The 24,510-nt window shown below is 41.5% G+C and overlaps 1 protein-coding gene across 2 annotated transcripts in view; it reads left to right on the top strand.

Annotated features, from left to right (window-relative positions):
* Nucleotides 1–1,169: 1,169 nt before the first annotated feature.
* Nucleotides 1,170–24,510, top strand: part of efnb1 (ephrin-B1) — a 229,906-nt gene continuing 206,565 nt past the window's right edge. Inside the window, exon 1 of one of the 2 annotated variants that reach the window (XM_041195082.1) lies at nucleotides 1,170–1,786. In XM_041195082.1, the coding sequence (XP_041051016.1) occupies nucleotides 1,668–1,786 (119 nt within the window). In that variant the 5' untranslated portion in view covers nucleotides 1,170–1,667. The remainder of the gene's footprint in view (nucleotides 1,787–24,510) is intronic. The other variant, XM_041195081.1, reaches the window with a different exon arrangement.

The raw sequence follows: 24,510 nt of genomic DNA, 5'->3' as shown, positions 1-24,510 counted from the left end.
GAATTTGTTCTCGCTCTCTTTTGGTCTTACACCTTCTGATTGATTTTTTTTTCCCATTTCAGTAAGTACTCCAGGTGAGGTTTTCCGTCATAGTCCGGTTGTAGTATCGCTTTCACTATCCCAATCAATCACCTAACTTAGCACAAAGCAGGACTTAAACAGGGATTGCTGGTCTGACAGGCTTAGCTACAGTATTCTTATAACAGCTGGGCACTGTGTGATTTATAACATTTATTTCGGTTCCATCTTATCACAGAGTTTACACCAACAATGCTCAAAATGAATTCATGTCACCTCACTATTACAGTACTGGCTTCTTCCTGTCAGTGTCAGACAGACTCTGATTCGACTTGGATTGCCGTTATTTATTTTAATCGTTTAGGGGGGAAAAACCTTCCGTTGTTCGAATAACTGAATCCATGTGCTTAATTGTAGTATAATATATCACTGGGTCGAAATATATGTCAATCAACCGTGACCAGGCTCCCCTTTTCCCATTAGCTCGTGTTTTATTGAGTCCCAATTTAACTTTATTTCATCCTCTTTCACTGATGCTTCGTTGAAATGCTCCGAGCTCCTGGTAGTCGGGAACTCCCATAGAGGATGAGGCTGACGCCGCGGATCTCTCTCTCTAAATGCCTCACCGGCCAGCGAAGCACGATTTCAAACATCAAACGATTTACAAATGAACATACAAATGTTACAAATACATATGTTATTTTCTCTATTGAAATGTGGTAATTTCTCAATCTGTAAAAGAAAATTACATGCTTAATAAACTACATGCATCTGTAGGGAAGGAGAACAGTGGGAAAAGAATATTTAACAAAACTTGTTAAACATTTTAAAGTTTTATAAATGAATAATTACGATGCAATTAAAATATATGGTTTAAGGGCGATCATAAATTGCTATTAGGCGGCTTATTGGATGTTGATTAATGCAACAATGTTTGTATAATGTAATTACCAATAAATTGCGCAGCATCGTTTTAAAAGTTTACTGTCCATTCGGACAACGTTAAATCTGCCTTGAAGAACCCTGCGTGAGGACCCCTTTCGGATTTTGGTTGATTGGCTGAGTGCGGCTCAGGGCGGTTGTGATTGGTAGGAGGATTAGTGGTGTCTACAGCGTGCCTGAGAGGCGGGACAAGGAGGTAGAGCAGGTTAGGTGGGCAGTGAGCGGGGAGCGAGTGGAGAGGCAGCAAGTAGAGTTATCGGGAGCCAAGCGGAATCGCAGCGAGTCAGTGAGCAGGCGAAGCCGATTGCACATGGACACCCTGCAGCCATCGCTGACCTGAGCCTTTGGAGGACTTCCGTCCCAGAGAGAGACATCTCCACGGGGGAACAGGAACAGCAGTGAGAAGCAGAGTAAAGCTTACGGCAACCACAGGAGTTGAGAGACGGTGCCGAGCCGTCATAGGGATCCAGCGGGAGTGATCTGGAAAAGAAAGGTACAATCCTGAGAGAGGGATACATTCCTGTGGAAAAGGATAAATTCCTGCCTTAATCCAAAGAGACAGAAAAAAAGGATACGATTCAGAGAGGGATATAACTGTGAGGATACAATCCAAACACACAGTATCGAGAGAGTGAGCCAGTCATTCCTGAGAGATCCGCTCATTTCCCGGAGATCACCTTCTGACTTGCCTCACCTCAGTCTGGAGAATGGCTAAATGGGACTCGCTGTGGAAATATTACTGGGGAGTTATATTCGCGCTGTGCAGGAGTGCTCTACCATTAGCCAAGAGTTTGGACACTGTCGCCTGGCATTCCCAAAACGCAAAGTAAGTTTTTTTTTATTCATTGAATTCCATTAGAGAGATAATGGAATTCGGTCGGAGTGAGCTTGTTGTTGGAGGCAGTTTCAGGTTTTTTGTGAATGGAGGCGGCTCCAAGGTGTCTAGAGCCAGGCTGTTGATACTCGGCGCTGCAAGTCTCTTAACTTCAGATTAGGGGCATGAAGAAAATGCAAAGGGCAATCAGAGAATCGCAAGTGTCCCTCCCCACTTTTTACCCAGGCGAGGGCAGACCCCATCGGTTCTTGATGGCGGCACCGAGAGGTTGTCCCTGTTCCGTTTCTTGTGAAGTTCCAGTTGAATTTGAAACGCAAGTGCATGTGAATCTCGCTCTTTGTTCTGCAGGGGTGGGGAGAGGCTGCCGGGTGGGGAGAGAGGAGTTATTCCTCTCTCCTTCAGTGAATCTCACCTTCCCCGCAGCTCGTCACAGCCTCTCCCTCTCTCTGAGACACTGGGACGTGAAGGGACAATCCAAGACATCCAGGGGTGGGCGGGGGGATCATTGATCGTTAAACTACAAAGAAATGCAGTTGCATTTATGCACAGAAATATTTGAAAAATGATTGCAATGCTGTATGTAAAACCACAGTTGTAACCTTTCTCGCTTTTGTTACATTTAAGTTTGCTAATGCGAGATGTACCGAACGGGATGATGTTTGTACCGGGGCTCAGATCCCTCGAAGTGTTGCCACCCCTTTCTCACCGATTCCGAGTTTGTATAAATGAATTACAGTATTTTTAGATTTAACCCATGTGCATATTTGACAAGCTGTCTGTCGTTTGTAGTTAGTTACAAGCATCTTGTTGCAAACCATTGAGGGATTCTTCCTCTTCTACCCACCCCTCACCCACCCAAAGTTTTGGGAAGTTCGGAGACCCGTTCACGCGGCAACTTTCCCCAAAAAAAACACGTATGAAAACTTACCATTCTCCAAGCGGCATCAACAGGGAGGAGATCCACCCTGCTGGAATCTGGCGTGGTTAATCATTGGTGGTGTCAGGAAAGTCTGTACATTTCAGGGAAAGCCAATAACTAACAAGGGGGAAAAAAATGATCTGAGCAAATGTCTGCATTTGTGTCAAAATAATTTTAATTTAAAAAAAACATTGGAATTTGTTGCATTTTGTGAAACTGATTTGCCATTGACCAGGGTTCGTTCTAATCAGTTTCACAAAGAAACGCGATGATGAAACGCCCCGCATTCCCCGCAGACCTTGTTCGGCTTCATTTTGTTCCGACACATGACCGATTCTCAGTTTGGGATGAAAGGTTGCACGTTCTTCCTGAATACGATGGGTTTTAATATGCGAATTACCGGTGCCCACCAGCCCGCAGACTCGGTCAAGAGGAATGCATAATTGGGTGGCGGTGGGACAGTGTGGTGTCGATGCATACACGAACATTAGAACTCCAAGAAAGATTAAAAGTAATGGGTCACCCCACTGTAAAACCTCTGAACACACCAAACGTTCCCAATGCAGCCTTGCAAATCAAGAGTACAATGCATGCCATTTAATATACAGTACAATGCATTCAACATAAGATCATACTGCACATTACATTGGAATGTATTGAATAGTATTATATGTAATATAGTAGAATTCTGACCATTACAATGCACAAAGGTACTGTGTATTTACTACAATATGAAATAGAGTGTATGTGTTCTTGGCTTAGTTACTGGAATATTATGCTATAACAGATGGTTTGACATGGTCAGGAAGTGCTGGTGTCAGTTGGTGCAGACTCCAGTTTGTAATCCTACATCTCGTTGTGCCTGTTCCAAAATATAGATAATTTCAAAATGAGAGATGAGAATTAAGGGAAGTGATTTTACATGGCATGACAACCCACTCAGAAACTTGTGAATTTTAACACTTACCATGTGTGGCACAGTTTGCCTGCATGCTGCAGTTTTTCATTTTTAAAAGTCCCAGGGCGCAGTGAAAATGGCAGTTCTTGAGTGGATTTGAGCAATAACAAATCACCCGCTATGATTGTTTCATATTCGTTTAATGTTGGAGGGAATGAGGGGATTAAACAGCCTTCACACCCACAGTCTCAGTTCAGGAGAGCAACTGTTCCATGAATGTGTTTCCCCTTTGCATTGCACGATTGAAATTGACATAGAAATAGGACTGGGCAGGAGTGAGGAATGAAAGAATTACTGGTTAACTCAGAAGTCTGAGAAAGAAGGACTCAGACCACTTTGTTCAGAGGGGCAGAGGGCAAGAGGTCCAAGGTAAACACAGCCGGATCCTTGATAAGATACTCCTGACAGTTTATAATACATCTTTCGCAGGCTTTTAGATTAATCTTCCAGCACAAGTTGATGGAGTTGCATCTGTTAATAAAGCTTCAAAACTTCAAAGTGGAGACCAATCAATCCGTCTTGCTCACCTTCCCTCCTGCTCAGTCTCGTGCTCTCTCCTTCACACGCCACATTCATAGCATGCATTCACATACATGTTTGAGAGACCATACTCATCTTTAATTTTCTTTTACTGTTGCTATTTTCAAGAATGTTAGCTGGCAATAGCTTGAGTTTAGGTGAATTTCTCACTTACTTTCCCTCTATCTCCCCTCTTGACATGGTGCCAGAATACATGCTGATCTGTCCAGCAGGTGGCGTGAAACAGCTACCCAAAGTTTGGACAATTTTGTTTCCACCACCCCCCCCTCTCTCCTCCTCCTCCTCCTCCCCCCCCCCCCCCCCCCACTTCATCCCATTCCATTTCTTTCTCCCCCTTGGTGAACTTCAGGGAAATTTGAACAGATAAATTGAGTTTGAGGAACAACACCTTGTCATATCCTGCTGTATCCAGGTTCCCTGCTGAGGGCTGTTCAATTGAACCAAACGGGACAGGCGGCCCAAGCACTGAAGATGCTTTATCATACTTTTTCTTTGTGCTGTTCTGATCTCAGTGTGTCAATCTGCCCCATTTATACTAATTACAGTTTGGTAATCTTGTGAACCTGCCGTGCTATGATCTAAAGTATGGCGGTATGATGTTCAGAGGAATGCAGATGTAAGGAGTTTGATCTGCACGTTTAGCTTGATGCACAAGAAGTATTTAATCTAATGATAGATTTGTAGACAGATTTTTTATATATATAATATATGAGAGCCTACAGTGTCATTGGTTTTCTGCAGCCATTGGAGGGAGATCTACAAGTCTACTGCTGGTTACATTCCTTTAATGTAATAGACCCTTTAATGTGACCTCACTGTTGCAAATCATCAGTGTCTTGAAATCTACATTCAATTGGCTGCTTTGCCTCAATTTTCATCTACATTAAAAAGATATATTTATTTAGTGATATACACCTCATTCACTCAACTCAATGAAACCCAAACTCCTCAATTTACAATTGCAGCAGTACTGCATTCTAACCAAGCTGGGCCCTCATTCGGGAGAGGTACAGCAAGAACTCAGTTACATGGCATCTTTAAAATAAGACAAAATGTCAACGGGTATGACAAATGGAAATGGATCCTGAGCCATAGAGGGAGAGATTAGAAGAGGCAACTGCGCACAGAGCATATGGCATCGAGAGTTGCACAGAGCAGTCCCACCCATAGGTTTCTGAACAAATTCATGGACTCGGCAGGCTGCCTGCAATTTCTGATGCCTGGATAAGTCAGAGTGTAAGAGGTTGCAGTCCCCCTTCCACTTTTTGAAGGGGCTGCTCCTCAGTTTTTGGCTGCACTTCAGTTCTACACTTCTGATCTTTGGCCATCCAGTGGGGAGGTGAGCAGGCAAGTTGGAGGACCTCTTTGTGAGAATGCTCCTGGGCCTGGTCAACGTAGCCATCCATATGGTTAAGGGGATCATTTGGCCCGACTGCATGCCTCTTCCACAGCTATATCCATGCCTGGTCTTCGTTGGTGCACTTGAAGTCTTCCATGAGAGGTGGACACAAGGGGGGCTGGATTGCGTCAGTGACACCAGGAATGTTATTTTGGTTTAATTTGTTAGTCTTACTTTAATTTATTTATATCTTTTTTGAAACTACTTATAATTTAGTTTATTGTTTGTGCCCCTTTAGAGTAGGGCAATTTTAATTCATGACAATTGTCATCTTAATAGGCATTATAAAAGAGAGAAAAGGGACAGCTGGAAGTCTTCCAAAAAAGATGGGTTTAGTGAGGCCTTTAGAAAAGGAGAGAGATGTGTAGAGATGAAGGAGCTTAGGGAGAGAGTGGGACCAAAGTTGCTGAAGACTCTGATACCAACAGTGAGCAAGGGAGAGTCAGAAGGCTGGATGGAGTGAGAGGATTAAGGTGGGGTGACAGGGTTGTGGAGGGATTTGAAGATGTTTAAATGTACTGCATTTGGGGTGGATGCTGAGTCAGTGCAGGTCAGTCAGGATTGCTGGGTGCGTGGGAGAGGTTTTGAATGAACATGACTTTGTTTTTGGGGAGACTTGGGTTTGAAGCTTATGGAGGAAGGGAAGCACTGGAATAATGAAGTCTAGAGGTGCCAGAAGTATGAGCAAGGTTTCAGTAGCAGTGGGGCTTATTTGGAATAGAGGAGGGCATTTATGAATGAGTCCATAAAGACAGTGTTTATTAAGGTTACTATGTGGAGATTGAAGCTCAATTTGGTTGAAGAGAACCCCATAGCTTCATACTGTTTTACAATCCAACTGAGGGCTCAAACGGGCAATGGATTTTGTGACTAGAGAGTGGATCTTTTAGCAGGGGCTGGAAACAATAATTTCAGGCTTCCTGATGATCAGATGGGGAAGCTGTGGCTCATCCATAACCTGATAATGGGTAGGCAATATGAAAGCATGGATATGGTTGCAAAGTTAATGAAGGTCCTGAAGTGGTAGAGCTGGGATGTCAGAATACATGTGGAAGCTGCTCCCATTTCTGAAAATTATATTAGTGACGGCCAGCATTTAGATGGATAAATCTTTGGATACTCTGGGGATGACAGTGCAGGGCAGCAATAAAAACCTTTACAGGGATGTGCAGATATAAAGGGTAATCCCACTGAGTTAGACAACAAAGGAGGAATGATTGAGGAGAATTATATGGGCTCCTGTATCGAGTGCTGTGCCAAGGTTGACCAGGACAAGGAGGGTTAATGCAGCATGACCATAGAGAGCATCTCGAACAGAGTTGTACCATAACAAAGCTGGAGTCACATTAAAGAGAGAATGAACCATAATGGTGTTGGAGTCATAATCAGGTATTCCTATGCTGTTTCAGAGCTGAAGTTCTGTTGAGCAGATACTATAAAATAACTGATCCAACCGGCAACATGCCAAAGAGTGAACTTTGGGTTACCACTAGGGGAGGAAAATGCAGTGCAGTTTATGGATAATCGACAAATTAGCTGCCTTAGAAGCCTTGTTGCTTTTTTCTGCAGTGCTGTATAATGCCTGATTAAAATGGGACAGTTTAGAAATGTAAAACAATGTCACTAGACTAGACACAGCAGAATGCAAGGAATGAAAATTATGATCTGAGGTGCATGCAAAAAAAAAAAGTTTAAGAAAATTTCAAATTATTATATTAAAGGAGCCGTACACCAAAGTCAATTTCTTCAAAATATCACTTTTTATTTTAAAGGAAAATGCTATTAATGTTGTATTCCTGTCATGTTAAATGTCATTTTAAATTTAAAACACCTACACTTCAATTTTAGTTGAACGCAAGGCTCCTTTAATCTGCAGATAGTTGATATTTAATTAGGTATGAGGTGCCTAGGACCGAGATTATATTTCGCCCAAAAGGGCTTTTAAATGTAGAATCACTTTTGGTGCTAGGGTCAGTCAGATTGTCTCTGATTGAAGGTGTAAAATCACAGTAACAGTATAGCTCCTTAAAAGAAACAGCTTTGTATTTTTCAACATCAAAAGAGCACCTCTTCTCCCTTATTTATTTTAATGTATTGTAATCAATGAGAATCACTTGGGTTTTAGTTAAACTATGTAACATACGGCAAGCTTGCCATATCTTGTATGGTCATTACTCCTCTGATCTCATCTTTTGTTCCCCATAAACTCAAAGGCATTGTCTTCCTGCATTCTCATGGATAATGTTATTAACAATCATAGCATTGAAACAAAAATATTCATGCAAATTTCCTAATTGGTTAACAATTTTATATGGACCAAAATGGAGCAGGATGGTCTAGTCTGTGCTACATTAGCTGGTGTTAGACTTGTAACAATTAGCCTCAGCCCCTCTGGTACAGGGAGTGGGGGAAGCACCTCCTGACTGCTATTCAAAAACTCTTGGAACATGTGTCTCTGTTTTTGTGTGAGGGATGGGCTTGGCATCGATGGCTCCTCTTGTTGGATATCCTACTGACACATTGTCTAATCCAATTGCATGCTGGTCTCCTTGGAAGTGCATCAAAGCTAGGGGCCCATAATGCTTTCAGGATAAGACAGAGAAAATGCAAAGGAAAATGAGCAAAATATTAAAATAAGTAACAAGCAGAAAAGAAAATGTTAACACTTTTCCTGGTGAGTTGTTTGAGTTTTAACAAAGTTTGCTGAACAGTTGAGATTTGCTTTTTAAACACAATGCAGTTCAGTCCAATAAGAAATACAATTTGAATAACAATCCAGATCTTTAAGTGTGTTTAAAGGTCATAATATGAAAATAAATGAACAGAAATTTAGGACTCAACAGATCAAATAAATAATATCCCAGTGTGTATTGCAACTTATCATACAGAAATTACTCTTTTTTTTTTAGCATACTATGAATTATAATGACTGTTTTGTAAACAGATACTCAATCATGCTGTACCAGATGAGATGAATGAATTCATCTAATTTTGTGCTGTTGTTGGATGAGGGATGAGTCTGCTGCAAGAATAAGGGAGCTAGATTTAGTCATGCAAGTGTCAGAAAGCAACACAATGATGCTTATCTCTCAGAACCCGAACTGAAACAAGGACAATATAAAAAAAACAGCTTTTGAATACTGCCTTAGGGTTTTGAAAGTCCACCAAAACAGTCTGCCAGAGCCTTAATTTAATGTCCCATCAAATGATTATTACGCTTTCTTCAAGTTGAAAGATTGGATGGTCAAAGAAACAAAAGAGTAAATATGAATCCAGATCTGTAGGGGATCATTTCTCAGAAGATCAAAGTAACAGGCACCAAAAAAAATACTTTCCTACAAAGTTTGTAAATTCCACGCTAGTCCCCTCCTTACATTTTCCACTCCTTTCACATGATTAGCTTGATGCAGAAAGTTGTATATGGGATGTCAATTTATGAATAAATGTGAGGATTGCAGATCGTTCCTTATACATATTTTATTTTAACTCCAGTGACACTGTTCTGCCACCCAAATCCAAAGAGCTTCAGCATTACAGAAATCATGTCGAATGGTGCATTGTAATAATGCTTGGGAAGAGCGGTGAAAGGATAGGAGCATATATCAGTTTCTTTTAAGGCACACTCGGGTGTTTCAGTGTAAATTTGTGCCTGGGAGTTCAGACAGATGCTGCTCCCAATAGCTAAACCCATCTGAAGCATCCAATACAGGGAAGGTACCGGGTTTGATGACCAATCTGTACTGAGTTAGCTAATATGAAGCAGGGTGCAGTGGCACTAGAAATATTACAATTGTCCTCAACATCCTGTGATAGGAAAGGACAAAATGTTACTTTCTGCTGCTGAATGTGATCCAGTGGCCTCTGCTAGAAATCAAATACTTAAAAGATGGGAGAGGGCAGAATTGAATTTATTTGTGCTGCTCTCAGATTTGGATAACTAGCTAAAACACTCTGTTGGGCTCAAATGTGAAGTGTGTCGATTTGAGTGAGTTTCTGGGATACCTGCTGCTTATTTAACTGTACTGCAGCAGCAGTTGGCAGCTTCTGGATAAGAACGGAGATGTTTTTTTTTAAGTGCCCATTTGAACATCACCATAATTGTTCTGTTACAATAATTAAATATGAAAATAATCAATTCTTAGCGAGGTTAGATGTATTTTCACATTTACTGTAGTTAAAATCCATAATAATAAATGGGTCCAACCTGAAAGAATCAGTAGTTTGTACTTAATCATAAATGTAAGAAAAACACACCACACCCTGTGATATCCTGTAGTTTTTCTATTATTCTGATCTCTGATACACTAAGTATGTTTGCCAAGAAATTCTTTCCTTGAATCAAGGATCTTAATACAGAACAGATAAAAAAGCACATTTAGCAAATCTTTGTCCCAATGCCCTACTTAAGTGTTCACTCAGTAGCTCAGTCTGAACAAACACAACAGCAAAAAAAAGGCAACAAATTTAACATAAAAGTGATTAGAGTTGTAAAGTGTGCTTGGTCTCCAGGTGAAGCTTGGCTGGGGATGGGCTGCATTTCATGGTGCCGGGTATTAATTGTTAGATAATTACAGCAGAATGCTTTTGCTTGCCTCATGGGTTTGTATTTAAATATTGTGCTTGGATCAGGAGTGCTGTATTAGTGTGAGTGAATGGCCCATGTATGTAATCCTGCACTGGTTTGGAGTTCTGATGGAATGTGGGACGTGGTTATGTGCAGCTGACCACAAGGAGGCTGTGATAAATTCTCTGTTATTACATTAAAAGAAAATTGTGCTATAAAACAATTTCTGCCATTTGTCCCAGTTTTGCTCTATGCTTTGCATTTAGCTTGTTTGTTTTATTGGTGTGGCTGCATTGGTCTCTTTGTTTCTGGGCTATGGAAGTGAAAAGCCAGTACAGTTATTATGCACTAGTTTTAGTGTTCTTTGTCATCCAAAACTGATAAAGGAACAATTTAATTGAGATTTAAAACAACATTATATATATTATTTAGCCTCTATTTGCAAGCCTCATCTTCTGTCTAAAGCAGACTGCATCATTCTGGTTGCCTATGAGTTATACTTTTTAGATACTAATTGTCAACAGAACATCCCTAAAGTAAATGTTTGAATTGATATGAAACCAATTGAAGTAGCTTTGCTAAACAAGTTAGGGGGATTTGAGTGTTATTAATCCTGATTTAGTGATCATTAATTGAAAGTTCTCTGACATTAATTTATTTTATATGAACCATCTATTTTGTTAGCGATGCCTTCCTTTGAGGAAGGACTTGTAGTTTTAATGAGATTGGGCTTCACTGTTGTGTACAAAACAGAACACTCACTGGAGTCAGGAAATATCTGTAAATGCTGAGCTATATAACTTCAAAATTAGCCAGGTTTGCTGATCTGGTTATACCAGATGTTCTGAAAAGTATATACATGGATTTATATATGGATTTAGAGAGGGTTTGATTGAGTTTCGCTGTGATATAGCCCTGGCTATAAAAGTCAATTGACACTCATGTTTGGTTTACACATGATTTAGATCCCAGCACTAATCAGGAGAGGAATGGGACATTGTAGGGAACAGCACCATTTTTAACTGATTTTGCTCTTTTCATCATGGATACAGGGTGACAATGATGCAGAATGGGTTCAAGAAATGGAATATTTGCATGGTTTATCATCATGATCTGTGTTGAGCTGTACTACCAAGAGGCTTTTTAGTTGAACAAACTTTATTTTCAGAGCTGCTGGATTAGCTGCATGCCTCTGGCAAGGCTACAATGCGTTCCCCAGACTAGGAAAACCCCGCTCCTTATGAGATTCCCTGCGCTCGTTGTTGATTGGCTGTTCTGACCAGGTGACCCTCACTCTGTAAGGCTGGCCTTGAAGCAGCAATCACCTCATTTCCCCTCCCTACATACCCAAGGAATGCTTAACATTCCTTATTTACACAAATTACTTTTACAGATGAATAGAAAACAATATAAAAAATCTTAGAAATAATCATATTTGCACTTTGTCATGAATTCAGATTAGAGACTTATATACATTAAGTCCAGTAACCGTTGAGGTGATTCTCTGTTCTGGGTAGAGTGACATAATTCTATTGCCTGATGCTCTCCTACAGGATTGACACTAACAGGAACTGCGATAATGTGTACCTCTTTTGGCACGGGCTGTTCATCATTATTTGATCCAATTGAGACATCAGTTATGTCTATAACAGGTCGATCAGGCACTTTGGTGCTAATGGGCATTCCTTGGTGGCAACACTGACTGTGGAAGCATCTCCCTGCTCCTCAGGTGATCCATGTGTTTATGAACGATCCAGCCTTCCACATCTACTTGGTATGAAAGGGATCCAATCTCACAGACAGTGATTCCTGGGATTCAACTTGGACTGCTACTGAAGTTTCTTACATATACGGCTTCATCCACCATAAATTTCCAGCTCTACTATGCAAATCATGGCTTGTTTTCTGATTATCTTGGTTCTTCCCCACCCTCCCTGGCAAATTTGGAAATATGAGGCTCAGTCTCATTCTGTGATGACGCTTCATAAGCAGTTCTGCTGATGGAACTCCTGCTGTTGCATGTGGAGCTGTGTGGTAGCTAAGAAGGAAACATGAGATTTTGGTTTCCAAGGTTTCTCCCGACAACTTTTTAGTTCCGAATTGAAAGTTTGGACGGCTCTCTCGGCAAGCTCATTTAATGCAGGTTGGTAAGGCACAGTCCAGTTGTGTTTAATGCTGTTTAGATTGGTGAAGTTCTGAAATTCAGCACTTGTAAATACAGCTCCATTGTCTGATACAATGACTTTGGGCAATTTGAGAGTCGAAAAGCATTGGAGTAACCTTTCGTTGGTAGCACGCGACGTAGGTGATTTCACTTCAAAAATCTCCATCCATTTTGAGAGTATATCAATTATGTGCAAAAACGTTTTGCCTAGGAATGGACCCACGTAGTCTATATGGATCAGCCAGGCCATTCCAAAGGCTGCAGTGGGGCTGTGGCTGGCAACTTTTGTTACAGTTGGCATTGCTGACTAACTTCTCTATATCTGCATCTATACCAGATCACCACACGTTAACTTCTGGCAAGCATTTTCATTTTAGAAATGCTGGGATGAGCGCTGTGTAATTTGGTTAGGAGCAGTTTCCTGCCTGGTATAGGAATGACTACACTTGCTCCTCAGTGTGCCCTAATGGTGCCATCCTGACAACTCAGTTTGTATTTGCGGGTAAAAAATGGTTTCTTTTCCTCGGAGACCGGCTCATTTAACCATTTAAGTATCTGGTCTGTCACTTTGGACAGAAGCAGATCTTGATTTGTCCAGTTCCTGATCTGCTTTGCGCAGACGGGTAATGTGTCTTAAAAAAAATTCAATGCAAGGATGATTTCTTGGGGCACAGGAGTACACACGATGCTTTCTTGCAGGGGTAGGTGGCTAAGGGTGTCTGTATTCACTATGTATATCCCAGGTCAGTGTTTGAAAGTATATTCGTAGGCGGACAGAATTAATGCCCATCGCTGAATTCTTGCTGAGGCTATCGGCGGGATAGCCTTGTCTTCTTTGAAAAGGCCCAAAAGCAGTTTATGATCAGAGACAATAGTAAAGTGCCTCCATGTAAGTAGTGGTAGAATTTTTAAACTCCGAAGTCTGTTGACGGTCGTTCTCGATCTGTGAGTAATCATATTCAGCCACCGAGAGGGCTTTTCATAAGTAATTTATTGGCCTCTCAGCCGTCGTCCATTTCCTGGGACAATACTGCACCCATGCCATATGGAGAGGTGTCGCAGGTCAATATCAATTCTTTAGATGGGTTAAAGTGCACTAACAAGGTTGAGGAGTGCAGCAATTGTTTTACTTTGTTGAAAGCTGCCTCCTGTGGAGCCTTCCAGGACCAACGATGGTGCTGCTTCAGCAGTACATGCAAGGGGGGGGGGGGACCAGTACAGTCGATAAGTTGGCTAAAAATTGGCTGTAGTAGTTTACTATCCTTTTAAAAAAAAAGGTTTGAGTTTGGTGATATTTGTGGGGGGACAGTGCCTCCTTTATTACCTTAACCTTTTCTTCCATGGGATTTAATCCTTGACCGTCTACACGGTGCCCCAAATAGGTAACCTCGGTGGCTTGGAAAGCACATTTCTCCTTTTTTAGGTGGACTCCAGCTTCCAAAAATCTTTTTAATACCACCTCTAAGTTTACTAACCACTCGGCCTTTTTCGATCCAGTTGTGAGGACATCGTTAAGGTATACTACAAACCATGGTAGTTCCTGGAGCAGATTCTCCCTTGTCCTTTGACATATTGCACATGCCAAAGACATGCCGAAAGGTAGGCGCTTGTACTGAAATAGGCCTTTGTGTATGTTGATTGTGACATACCCCTCGGATGTGCTATCTAACTCGAGTTGCTAGTACACGTGGCTCATATCCAACTTAGTGTAGGATTGACTTCCTGCCAGCTTTGTGTACAAGTCTTCAATTCTTGGAATTGGATATTTATCCAGTTTGGCTGCCTTATTAGCTGTTAGTGAATAATCACCGCAAATGCAGATGGTCTTATCTGGGTTTCAGAACGGGGATGATAGGTGCTGCCCATTCTGAAAATTGAACTGGCTGTATGATGCTTGGTTCCTCCAACCTGTTTAACTCAACATCCATTTTTTCCCTTAAAGCATATGGTACCAGCCTTACCTTAAAAAATCAGGGAGTTGCCTCTGGATCAACATATGCTTGTCTTGCAAGCCTTTGATATTTCCTAATTCGTTGCAAAAGACACTTGTTTTCTTTTAACAATTCTAGCAGTCCTCCTGCTCACACCTGCTCGGACCAATTTAATTTGAGCCCTTTTAGCCAATCACGGCCCAGTAGGCTTGGTCCTTCCCCAGTCACTATTATTACTGGAAGCTAGGCTGACTGCTGTCCATAGCTCACAGGTACCACGGAGTTGCTTTTTACTTTTATGGCTTCTCCTGTGTAAGTCTTCAACTGGGCAGAAATTCTCTCCAGGCTTAACGGTTGGGTACCTTCCTTAAGGTACTGAAACGTGCGCTCACCCATCACTGTGGCTGGTGCCCCTGTATCTACCTCCATAACTAGTGGCTTCCCGTTTATGTAGTATGTGACAATAATAGGGTCTGCCTTGACTGCTTTAAGATTAAAAAGAGAGTGAATATCCGAATCAGTTATTTCAGGCTTTTTCACGTTATGTAATTCTAACATCTTTGCTGGCTGGTTACTTGGCAGTCTGGATTAGCTCTGCACTGCTTTATCAAAAGTCATTTTCTGTGACAGTAATAGCACTCGGCCTCCTTAAATCTACGTGTTTCAGGAGTGTGGTTACCCCCACATCAGTAACAGTATAACTTTAGGATTGCTGTCTGATTGCCCCCAGTATATTTATTTGATTTCTGGGTGATTGGGAATGATTCCCGTTTCGCGGCTGCTTCTGTGGTTTTGGCACCGTGCCTGGCTGCAGGTTCCTGTCCTAACTGGTAACCGGTGCCATTTTGCAAGCTCTGTAGCTCCTACAAATCTTTTTTGGTGTTTTCCATGGCCAGCGCTATCTCCGTTGCTTGCTTAAAATTTATATAGACTTCTGCCAGCAATTGATGCTGAATGGCATCATTGAGCACGCCATAAACTAACCGATCCTGTAGTAAGTCATTCAAGGTCGCCTCAAAATCACAATGTTCTGACAATTGCTCAACTTAGCAATATAAGACTTGATTCACCACGGGTCCTCACTGTCATATTAAATTTGAATCTTTGCATATTGACTGATGGTTTGGGCTGAAATTGGCCCTTCACTAAATCCACAAGCTCACTGAAGATTTGGAGTCGTGTGTGCTTAGGGCTGTGAGACTGCGAATAAGGTTGTAGGTTTGACTCCCACAGATGCTCAAGAGAATTGCTTTGCCTCCCCCCTATGTTGTTGGCCTGGAAATAAAACGCAGGAGCTCAATGTATGTATTGAGTCCACTCCTCTGTGGAGGAGTCAAATGCGTCAATCCTCCCAAAGAGAGACATCCTGGTGAGTATATATGTATATTTTTCTTTCCTTCCATCTTTAAAAGGGGATACTCACAGTTGTAGGGCGAGAGGCAGCACCAGGATCATTTATCCTTGTTGCCAGATGTAGAGATGTACTACCAAGAGGCTTCTTTAGTTGAACAACAAACTTTATATACAGAGCTGCTGGATTAGCTGCAGGCAGGCCTCTAGCAAGGCTAGAACACATTTCCTAGACTAGGAAAACTCCGGTCCTTATAAGCTTCCCTGTGCTCGGTGTTGATTGGCTGTTCTGACCATGTGATTCTTACTCAATAAGGCTGGCCTTAAAGTAACAATCACCACAATCTGCAACCCTGGATGTGTTATAAGTACAAGTGTTCCCATTGGTATCTTTAGCATATTGATAGAAAATATGTTGTGGGAAGGATTGCACTTAAGTCACTGTGCCATAGTAAAAAAACAAAAACAGAAATACCTGGAAAAACTCAGCAGGTCTGGCAGCATCGGCGGAGAAGAGCAAAGTTGACATTTCGAGTCCTCATGACCTTTCAACAGAACTAAGTAGAAATAGGAAAGGGGTGAAATATAAGCTGGTTTGCGGGGGGAGGGGGGGGTGGTGTTGTTGGGACAAGCAAGCAGTTATAGGAGGAGATAACCAAAAGATGTCATAGACAAAAGAACAAAGAGGTGTTGAGGTGGTGATATTATCGAAAAGAATGCTAATTAAGAGTGGAGAGCAGAACAAGCAAGGTAGCTCTAGTGGGGGTGGGGTGAAATAAACGATGGATGGAATACATTTAAAAATAATGGAAATAGGTGGGAAAAGAAAAATCTATATAAATTATTGGAAAAAACAAAAGGGAGGGCAAAGAAATGGAAAGCAGGTGGGGATGGAGGAGAGAGTTCAAGATCTAAAGTTGTTGAGCTCCATATTCAGTCCAGAAGGCTGTAAAGTGCCTAGACGGAAGATGAGGTGCTGTTCCTCCAGTTTGCGTTGAGCTTCACTGGAACAATGCATCAAGCCAAGGACAGACATGTGGGCAAGAGAGCAGGGTGGAGTGTTAAAATGGCAAGCGACAGGGAGGTCTGGGTAATGCGAAAGACCGCAGGTGTTCTGCAAAGCGGTTGCCCAGTCTGCGTTTGGTCTGTCCAATGTAGAGGAAACCGCATTGGGAGCAACGAATGCAGTAGACTAAATTGGGAGAAATGCAAGTGAAATGCTGCTTCACTTGAAAGAAGTGTTTGGCCTTGGACGGTGAGGAGAGAGGAAGTGAAGAGGCAGGTGTTGCATATTTTGTGTTTGCATGGGGAGGTGCTGTAGGTGGGGGTTGAGGAGTAGGGGGTGATGGAGGAGTGGACCAGGGTGTCACGGAGGGAATGATCCCTATGGAATGCCGCCGGGGGGGTGAAGGGAAGATGTGTTTGGTGGTGGCATCATGCTGGAGTTGGCGGAAATGGCGGAGGATGATCCTTTGAATGCGGAGGCTGGTGGGGTGATAAGTGAGGACAAAGGGGACCCTATCATGTTTCTGGGAGGGAGAAGAAGGCGTGTGGGCAGATGCGCGGGAGATGGGCTGGACACGGTTGAAGGCCCTGTCAACTACTGTGGGTGGAAAACCTCGTTTAAGGAAGAAGGAGGACATGTCAGAGGAACTGTTTTTGAAGGTAGCATCATCAGAACAGATGCGACAGAGGCGAAAGAACTGAGAGGTTGGGATGTAAGGAGGAGTCCTTACAGGAAGCAGGGTGTGAGGAGCTGTAGTCGAGGTAGCTGTGGGAGTTGGTAGGCTTGTAATGGATATTGGTGGACAGTCTATCACCAGAAATTGAGACAGAGAGGTCAAGGAAGGAAAGGGAAGTGTCAGAGATGGACCATGTGAAAATGATGGAGGGGTGGAGATTGGAAGCAAAATTAATAAATTTTTCCAGGTCCCAACGAGAGCATGAAGCAGCACCGAAGTAATCATCGATATACCGGAGAAAGAGTTGTGGGAGGGGGCTGGAGTAGGACTGGAACAAGGAATGTTCCGCATACCCCATAAAGAGGCATAGCTGGGGCCCATGGGGGTACCCATAGCCACATCTTTTATTTGGAGGAAGTGAGAGGAGTTGAAGGAGAAATTGTTCAGTGTGAGAACAAGTTCGGCCAGACGGAGGAGAGTAGTGGTGGATGGGGATTGTTCAGGCCTCTGTTCGAGGAAGAAGCTGAGAGCCATAGTATTTTGTGATGCTTTTCAATCACCACCTCCTGTTGCTCCCAGTCTCACCAGTGACAGACCTCTAAACAGCAGCAATTCACACCAGAAGAGTTGAGCTGAGACATACACACTGTGACATTTGGAGCAGGAGAAGAAACCCTGATTTAAAAAAATACTGCTTCCCCACTCAACTTGGTTCTTGTGCTTATGCTTCAGCCTAAAAATCGACAGCTCAAATGCTGTCTCAAGTCCACCCAAGTATCCTTTCTCTAAGTCTTAGCGATGATAGTGTTACATACATAGTCATTGTTTGTAGGACTTATTTTATTTTGCTTTTGGTGAATTAATTTCTTTCGGCCAATTGTTGAGGCCATGGTGGATTTTGATGAATTTGAAACCATAGTCTAATTATGCGCTTTTTAGAATTGCAGTGAATTTGAACTTTATGCCACTCTGTGCTATAGGGGTACAGCAAACCTAGAGCTGTTGTACAATGTTCAAATCCACTTGAAAGGTTTGTGAGACATCCTAGACAGGGTGAATTGGCCATTGTTTTCTGAACACATCCCACACTGTCTCCCCTCCAAGGAAAAAATTACTGACATGCATCAGGCATTTTTTGGTGTGTTTTTCACTTATAAGTTACAGCTTTTCTGTGTAAATTCTTTTGTTGCAGACTAGTTTCTTTGATGTCATTAGGTTATGTTGCCTTGAAGATAAAGGCAGTGATAAGTAATATAAGGTCTCACTGTCAGAGACTACGTTTTTTTCTGTAGCAGATGACAATTGACATCCCACCACTGACTAGTAATTTCTTCTATAATGAATTTGTTAAAATCACTGAGGGGAATCTTTTTCTACCCCTTTTCTCCTGAAGTGGCTGACTTTGGCTGGGTTCCATGGACACGATTATATGTTGCCGAGGTGGCGGGATTTCAAGTGTGAGCCTGTAGTGCTGTTTCACTACAGGGCATAGAGGAGGCAGGTACTACACATAAGCCCATTCTTGTTCTCACTTGACATCCATGGTGAGTCACTGGATGGTGGTTAGCGCAGGAGCCTTGATTGATTTGAACTTTGCTTTCTCTAGCCCAAGGGGACTAAGGTCAATTGTCCCACCCCAAATGTTGCCCTGGTCCTGATTACCTAATTTAGTGCAGACTGAAAATCAAACCTGGGACGATGTGGTCTCTATTACTTAGTAATATAGTAAGTGATATATTTAACCACATTGCTCTCTTTTGTAAGTATTTAAACTGGCTGAATGTTTGGGGTATAGCCTTTTCTTTTGATAGCTATTCAGGTCATCAATCTGCTGCATTAATGTGAAGGGTGTAATTGCTATCTCACCTGCCACCATTTTGATATAGAAGGCATCCAAAAAATGACAAACACAGTCCACCATCTGCTGTGTTTGGAATTAGCGCAACAAAATTCGATGTGAGGTAATCCTATAGGAGCATTTGCTTTTACCTCCGAGGATATTATTACCTGCAATTTCCACTTATTCAGCAGGGGAGGGGCTACTCACTGTGCAACCAAACAGTGTGTTCCAGCATTGCAATGGTTGCTCAATCTAAATAGATGGAGTTACTGCTTCGGCAGGGAAAAGTTTACTACTGTGTGACCGAATAGAGTCACTGTGTAACTGAATGGAATTGTTCAGCAAGGAAAGGGTAACTCTCTAGCTGTATAGAATTGCAGCTTCAACAGGGAGAGGGTTACTTACAGTACCTAGACAGAGATGCGTTTATGCAGCATCGCAAGGATTAATCACTAGAACTGGATGGAGTGGATCAGCAGGATAAGGGTTACCCATTGCATTGGACTGATTTGCTGTTTATTCAGCAGCCATATGGGTTACTCACGACCTAACTGGATGATGTTGCTGTTTATTCAGCAGGGTAAGGATTAAGGAGCTAATCACAGTGTTCATTGTGTAATTATATTTTTCTAGTAGTTGGTATTGCATTCTGTAGACATTCTTGAGTAATCCTTCTCATGAGCTAGTATTCAGGGGCTGTTTGTGATAATTCAATAAAAGGTGGCCAACAGGTCAGTGACAGGCCTGTTCTTTCTTGCCATGTTTTTTTTTAAGTATCAGACTCTACCCAACATGATTGGATTACTGTAATTAATAACTGAGAGTGTCAGTTATATCACTGTCTCCTGACAACCAAGGAAATCGGCCATAGCAAGAGAACTCTTAGAAACATTTTGAAACCCAGTTATATGTTTTCTTCCCAACTCTTCTGATGTTGCTGACTTCTTACTGGGATATGGTTCTGCAGGTGTTGACTGTCTTCGCCAGTTCCTTACTGATGACTAAAGCTGTGTACTGTCCACCACGATTCATTGACATGTGATCGAAAGAAAAGAAAGACTTGCATTTATGTAGCACCTTTTATGATCACTTGATGTCTCAAAGCACTTTACAACCAATGAAGCACTTTTTGAAGTGTTGCAATGTAGGAAATGTGGCAGTCAATTTGCACACAAAAAAACTCCTACAAAGAGCATTGTGATAATGACCAGATGATCTGTTTTTGTGATATTGATTGAGGGATAAAAACTGGCCAGGACACCAGGGTAACTCCCCTGCTCCTCTTCAAAATAACACCATGGGATCTTTTGCATCCACTGGAGAGGGTAGATGGGCCTTGATTTAAAATCTCACCTGAAAGATGCTACCTCTGGCAGCGCAGCACTCCCTCAGTGTTGCACTGGAGTGTCAGCCTCAATTTTTCTAGAGTGCAACTTGAACCCAGAGCCTTCTCAATCAGGGGGAAAACTTTCCATGTGTTTTCTTCCCTCACGGCCTCCTTACACCAAGGGCACTGAGACCAAATGTACTGCTTTAACTGCTGCCCTGGCTGACATCAGCTAATTTGCTACTAATAAATCCAGAAGCTCCATGGTTTTCATGGCAAATTGCAACAGACAGTGCATCTGCCCTCTGAGCTACCCAGTGGGTCATGTCATTCTTTATTTATTAATACTTTTAAAAATGTACTAGTTATTGATCAGTCAGATTTGTGAATGAGAAAATGTATGGCTTGTGAACATTTGACAGCCAGCTGTTTGGCAGAACTTAATGCTGGGAGGCCCTCCTGCAGGACATATTTACCCTGAGCTTCCCCGTGTTAGTGGCTGTGCAGTTTCATATGAAAGCAGTTTTTCAAAGTGACTATAAATGTTGTTATTCGATGCTTTGGGGCAAATTTTCCACCAATTTTCCTTTGAAGCTGCTTTTTATTTCAATCTTCTGTTACTGGTTCTCTCCTATTGGCTCACATTAACCAAAAGAGGGAAAAAAAAACTTTTTATAGCCAAGTGGAATAGCTTTTGTTTGAACTACCATTTACATAAAATATGGAAGTGCCTGTAAAATATATATTTATCATAGTGTCTTTTACCCAGCTGCATGCTTGCCAATATCATGGGTCTTATTGCACTCAGTATTAACATCAGCTTGTGTCCAGCATTAATTCAATGCAGGGAGAAGATGTGTCTTTATTGCCTTATGAAACATTCCTGGGTATTTGACTGGTGAATATTGTTGTACACTGCCATTATGATCTATGGATATCAGATGATAATTCTCAAAGGCATCATAGGTTGTTTAAAAATCTGTTTTTCATCATTAAAATGAAACAGAGTTTCACTCAGGTTTGTCTGCACCAGTGGCAGAAAGTGTCTGTGGTACTTGGTCAGTTAGCAAGCTGGACCAGTTCATCTTCATGGCAAATTGTTCCATTCCAAAAAGGGAAGGAAATGGTTAGGGGTGGCAGGGAGCCATTTGCTTCTCTGTTCTCAGTTGATGAGAGACTGCTCCTTTGGTTTGTAATGGAATTTTGCAGTGTTCATCTTAAAAGAGGATAAAATGGAAGCCTTGTCCTTTCACCTCTGGGACATAGATTCAAAATTTACCCATTGGGCTTGGGTTTAGGGTGTGAAAGTGCCGTTAGTTTTCCACCATGTTGGCAATCTGACATGGAGAGGCCATAAGATAACTAGTATAGGAAGTGAAAATTACTGTGCTGTTGCAGTATGAGGCTTGTGACGTAATGCTAGAGTAAAGCAGAAGAACTTTATACTTCATCTAACCTGTACTGTCACTGGGGCTGAACTGGCTTGTGTTTCTTGCCCCTGTTCTACCATTCCTAGCTTTGATGAGCAAAGACTTCAGAAAAACTGTCTAGATCTGAAGGATGGGGCAAGTGTGAGCACAGACAACAGAATTTGATCCATTATAAAGCAACATTTAGTTTGACTGAGATACAGGTAGATGAAGGAATCTTAGCTCCTAGTTACAGTGAGATTGTGGTGAGATTAATAGTAACAAACTAGGGAAAAACATCAGATAACTATGTACTGATAAATCTTACTGGCACTGATTGCGCTACACCCACTGATAATCCAAAACCAGAGCTGATTCTGAGTAGGTTATCTCTGATTTGTTGCTTTTGTCATTAAATTAATACTGACTGAAATAAAAATGCTTTTTACACCTTTGACAGTAGAATAATAAGTTTTAAATTTTGAAATTATGTCTTCTAGAACCTTCCCTATATGATGGGTAAGTAGATAAACGTTAAGTATCTGTGATACTACAGTGCAAAAAACAGATTTCTGACTATCTTTGAGGTCAGCTAATTTGCCACAATCTGAGAACTTCTGTAAAGCTCAGTATCTGCATTCTTAGAAAAGTTGTAGGTAAATGGGCATCTCCCCTAAAATGATCAATGTGCTCAGCAAAAAAAGCAAAAAGGACCAGATTAGGTTTGAGTGAAAGGATCCAATGGTGCAATGTTGGACAGTTGATTGTAATCTTGGCCAAAAGTGAAGATCTGCTGTTTGGGAAAAGTGGGAAGAAATAGTTAAACAGCATTGCACAGTTAATATATTTGTTGGCTGCCTTTGTTCTCCCATTATCTGGGATGTATTGCATCTAGTCCCTTTGGTTAATATTTAATTCTTTGAACATTGAATATCTGTTATAAATTTCTAAATTTGTTTTATCAAGAACTAGTGAAGTAATGGAGCTGAGAAAGATTTACAACATTCTATCATAAAGTGATGAGCTGTAGTGAATAGTAATTTTATAGTGGTCCAGAAAAGCAACTGCAATTGTGCCTATGTTCATTGATTCTTTAAAGGTTCAATTACCACAAACAATTGAATCAGAGCACAAAAAAAAAGGATCCAATTATGGTGTTTTTGGCATCATGAAGCAACTGAAGGTGTTTTGCACAGTATAACTGCAGCTAATGGATGGAGGTCCGGTCAATTACATTGCTTCAACACTAGCAAAGACCACACAGAGAAGCATCATCAACTGGTTTTAATTGGATGTTCCAATTAAGTTATATGAATTGTTGTGTATGTGTGTGTGCATGTGTACATGTAGTGTTTATGTGTGTGCGCTTGCAAGAGATTCCTGGTCATTAAAGAATTGTATGCGGTAATTTTTCCACTTGATTTCTGAGTGAAAACTTACCTGGGATATGCCAGGAAATCAAGGGCCTTGGGGCAGTAAGTGGAAAGAACCAGCACAAATTTCTACACAACCCTCCCAATTCATCACATTCTTAAGGCCCCATTTGTGTTTCAGGGAAAGAATGAGGGGAGAAAGAACTGGGGAGAAGAAAATCCCCGTGCTTTACCTGTATTGCAACACTGTTTCAAATGTGAAAGATTAGGAGTTAAGCTGTCTGCTGTTTTCATGGGCTGCTTCCCAATAGGACCCTTGGTAGTTCTAATGTCTTCTCTGAAAATGAAGATTCTCTTAATTGTGGCCAAAAGATAAAAAGGCCCGATGTGGTTTGGAGCCAAATCCCTTGTAATTATTGCTGATCCAGAGACCACATTGTGAATGGATGAGGGTGGATTACATGAGCTGAATTGTAGAAGTATGAAAATGCAGATTCCTGTCAATGGAACAGGGATTAATTTAATTTGTGTAAAACTCCTGCCCTGCTGGAATTTCAGACCATGTTGGAGAGTCAAATGAACTGTTTGTGATTCTGTGTTAATTTGAGTGTGGATGCGCAGGTCCCTTGTAGCATGAGGAAGTTAATATGGTTTGTGTGATAGATGCTGGTGAGTGCGTTTTCATAAAAGAATAAAAATTCTTGCAAGTGTCTCTGAAAGGATTGATGTGGTTAGTGTGAAGGATAGGAGTCAAGTAGGAAACAGTTGTGAGGGCTGTGTAGATTTTTCTGGAATATGTTAGTATGGGAGATAGAAGTGACAGATTTCTTCGACCCTATTAAGGACAACATTAATTTGCACGATAATTACATTTACTGCCATCTCCTGTGGAAGCGACAGCTTAGAGAGGGTCCAGCACCAATGCACCAGTTTCAGATTATTAGTAATTATAATTCATGACTCCCTGTGTCAGGGCTTTTCAATACTATTTCTTGTGAAATTGGTTTTCATGCAGTTAAATGTAATTTTATATTCTTTGAATTCAAATTGGAAAATATACACCAAAACCTTCAGCTGGGTTTCTACATTCTTTCTTCTTTTAGTGCTGTCTGTTCCTATCCTTTGTTTGACAGTACAAGATGATATCTCCTTATTTTACTGTTTTCCATTTGTTTTTAAAATATTCTTAAATTTCCCTCTTTCTCAATCATCATCTTTGTGAGACCCATTCTCAATCCCACTTTTCTATTCTAGTTGAT

Source organism: Carcharodon carcharias, chromosome 9, assembly GCF_017639515.1.
Source record: "Carcharodon carcharias isolate sCarCar2 chromosome 9, sCarCar2.pri, whole genome shotgun sequence".
In the NCBI taxonomy this organism is placed as follows: Eukaryota; Metazoa; Chordata; class Chondrichthyes; order Lamniformes; family Lamnidae; genus Carcharodon; species Carcharodon carcharias.
Note: the sequence above shows the minus strand (reverse complement) of the source record. Positions and strands in the feature narration are given on the sequence as shown.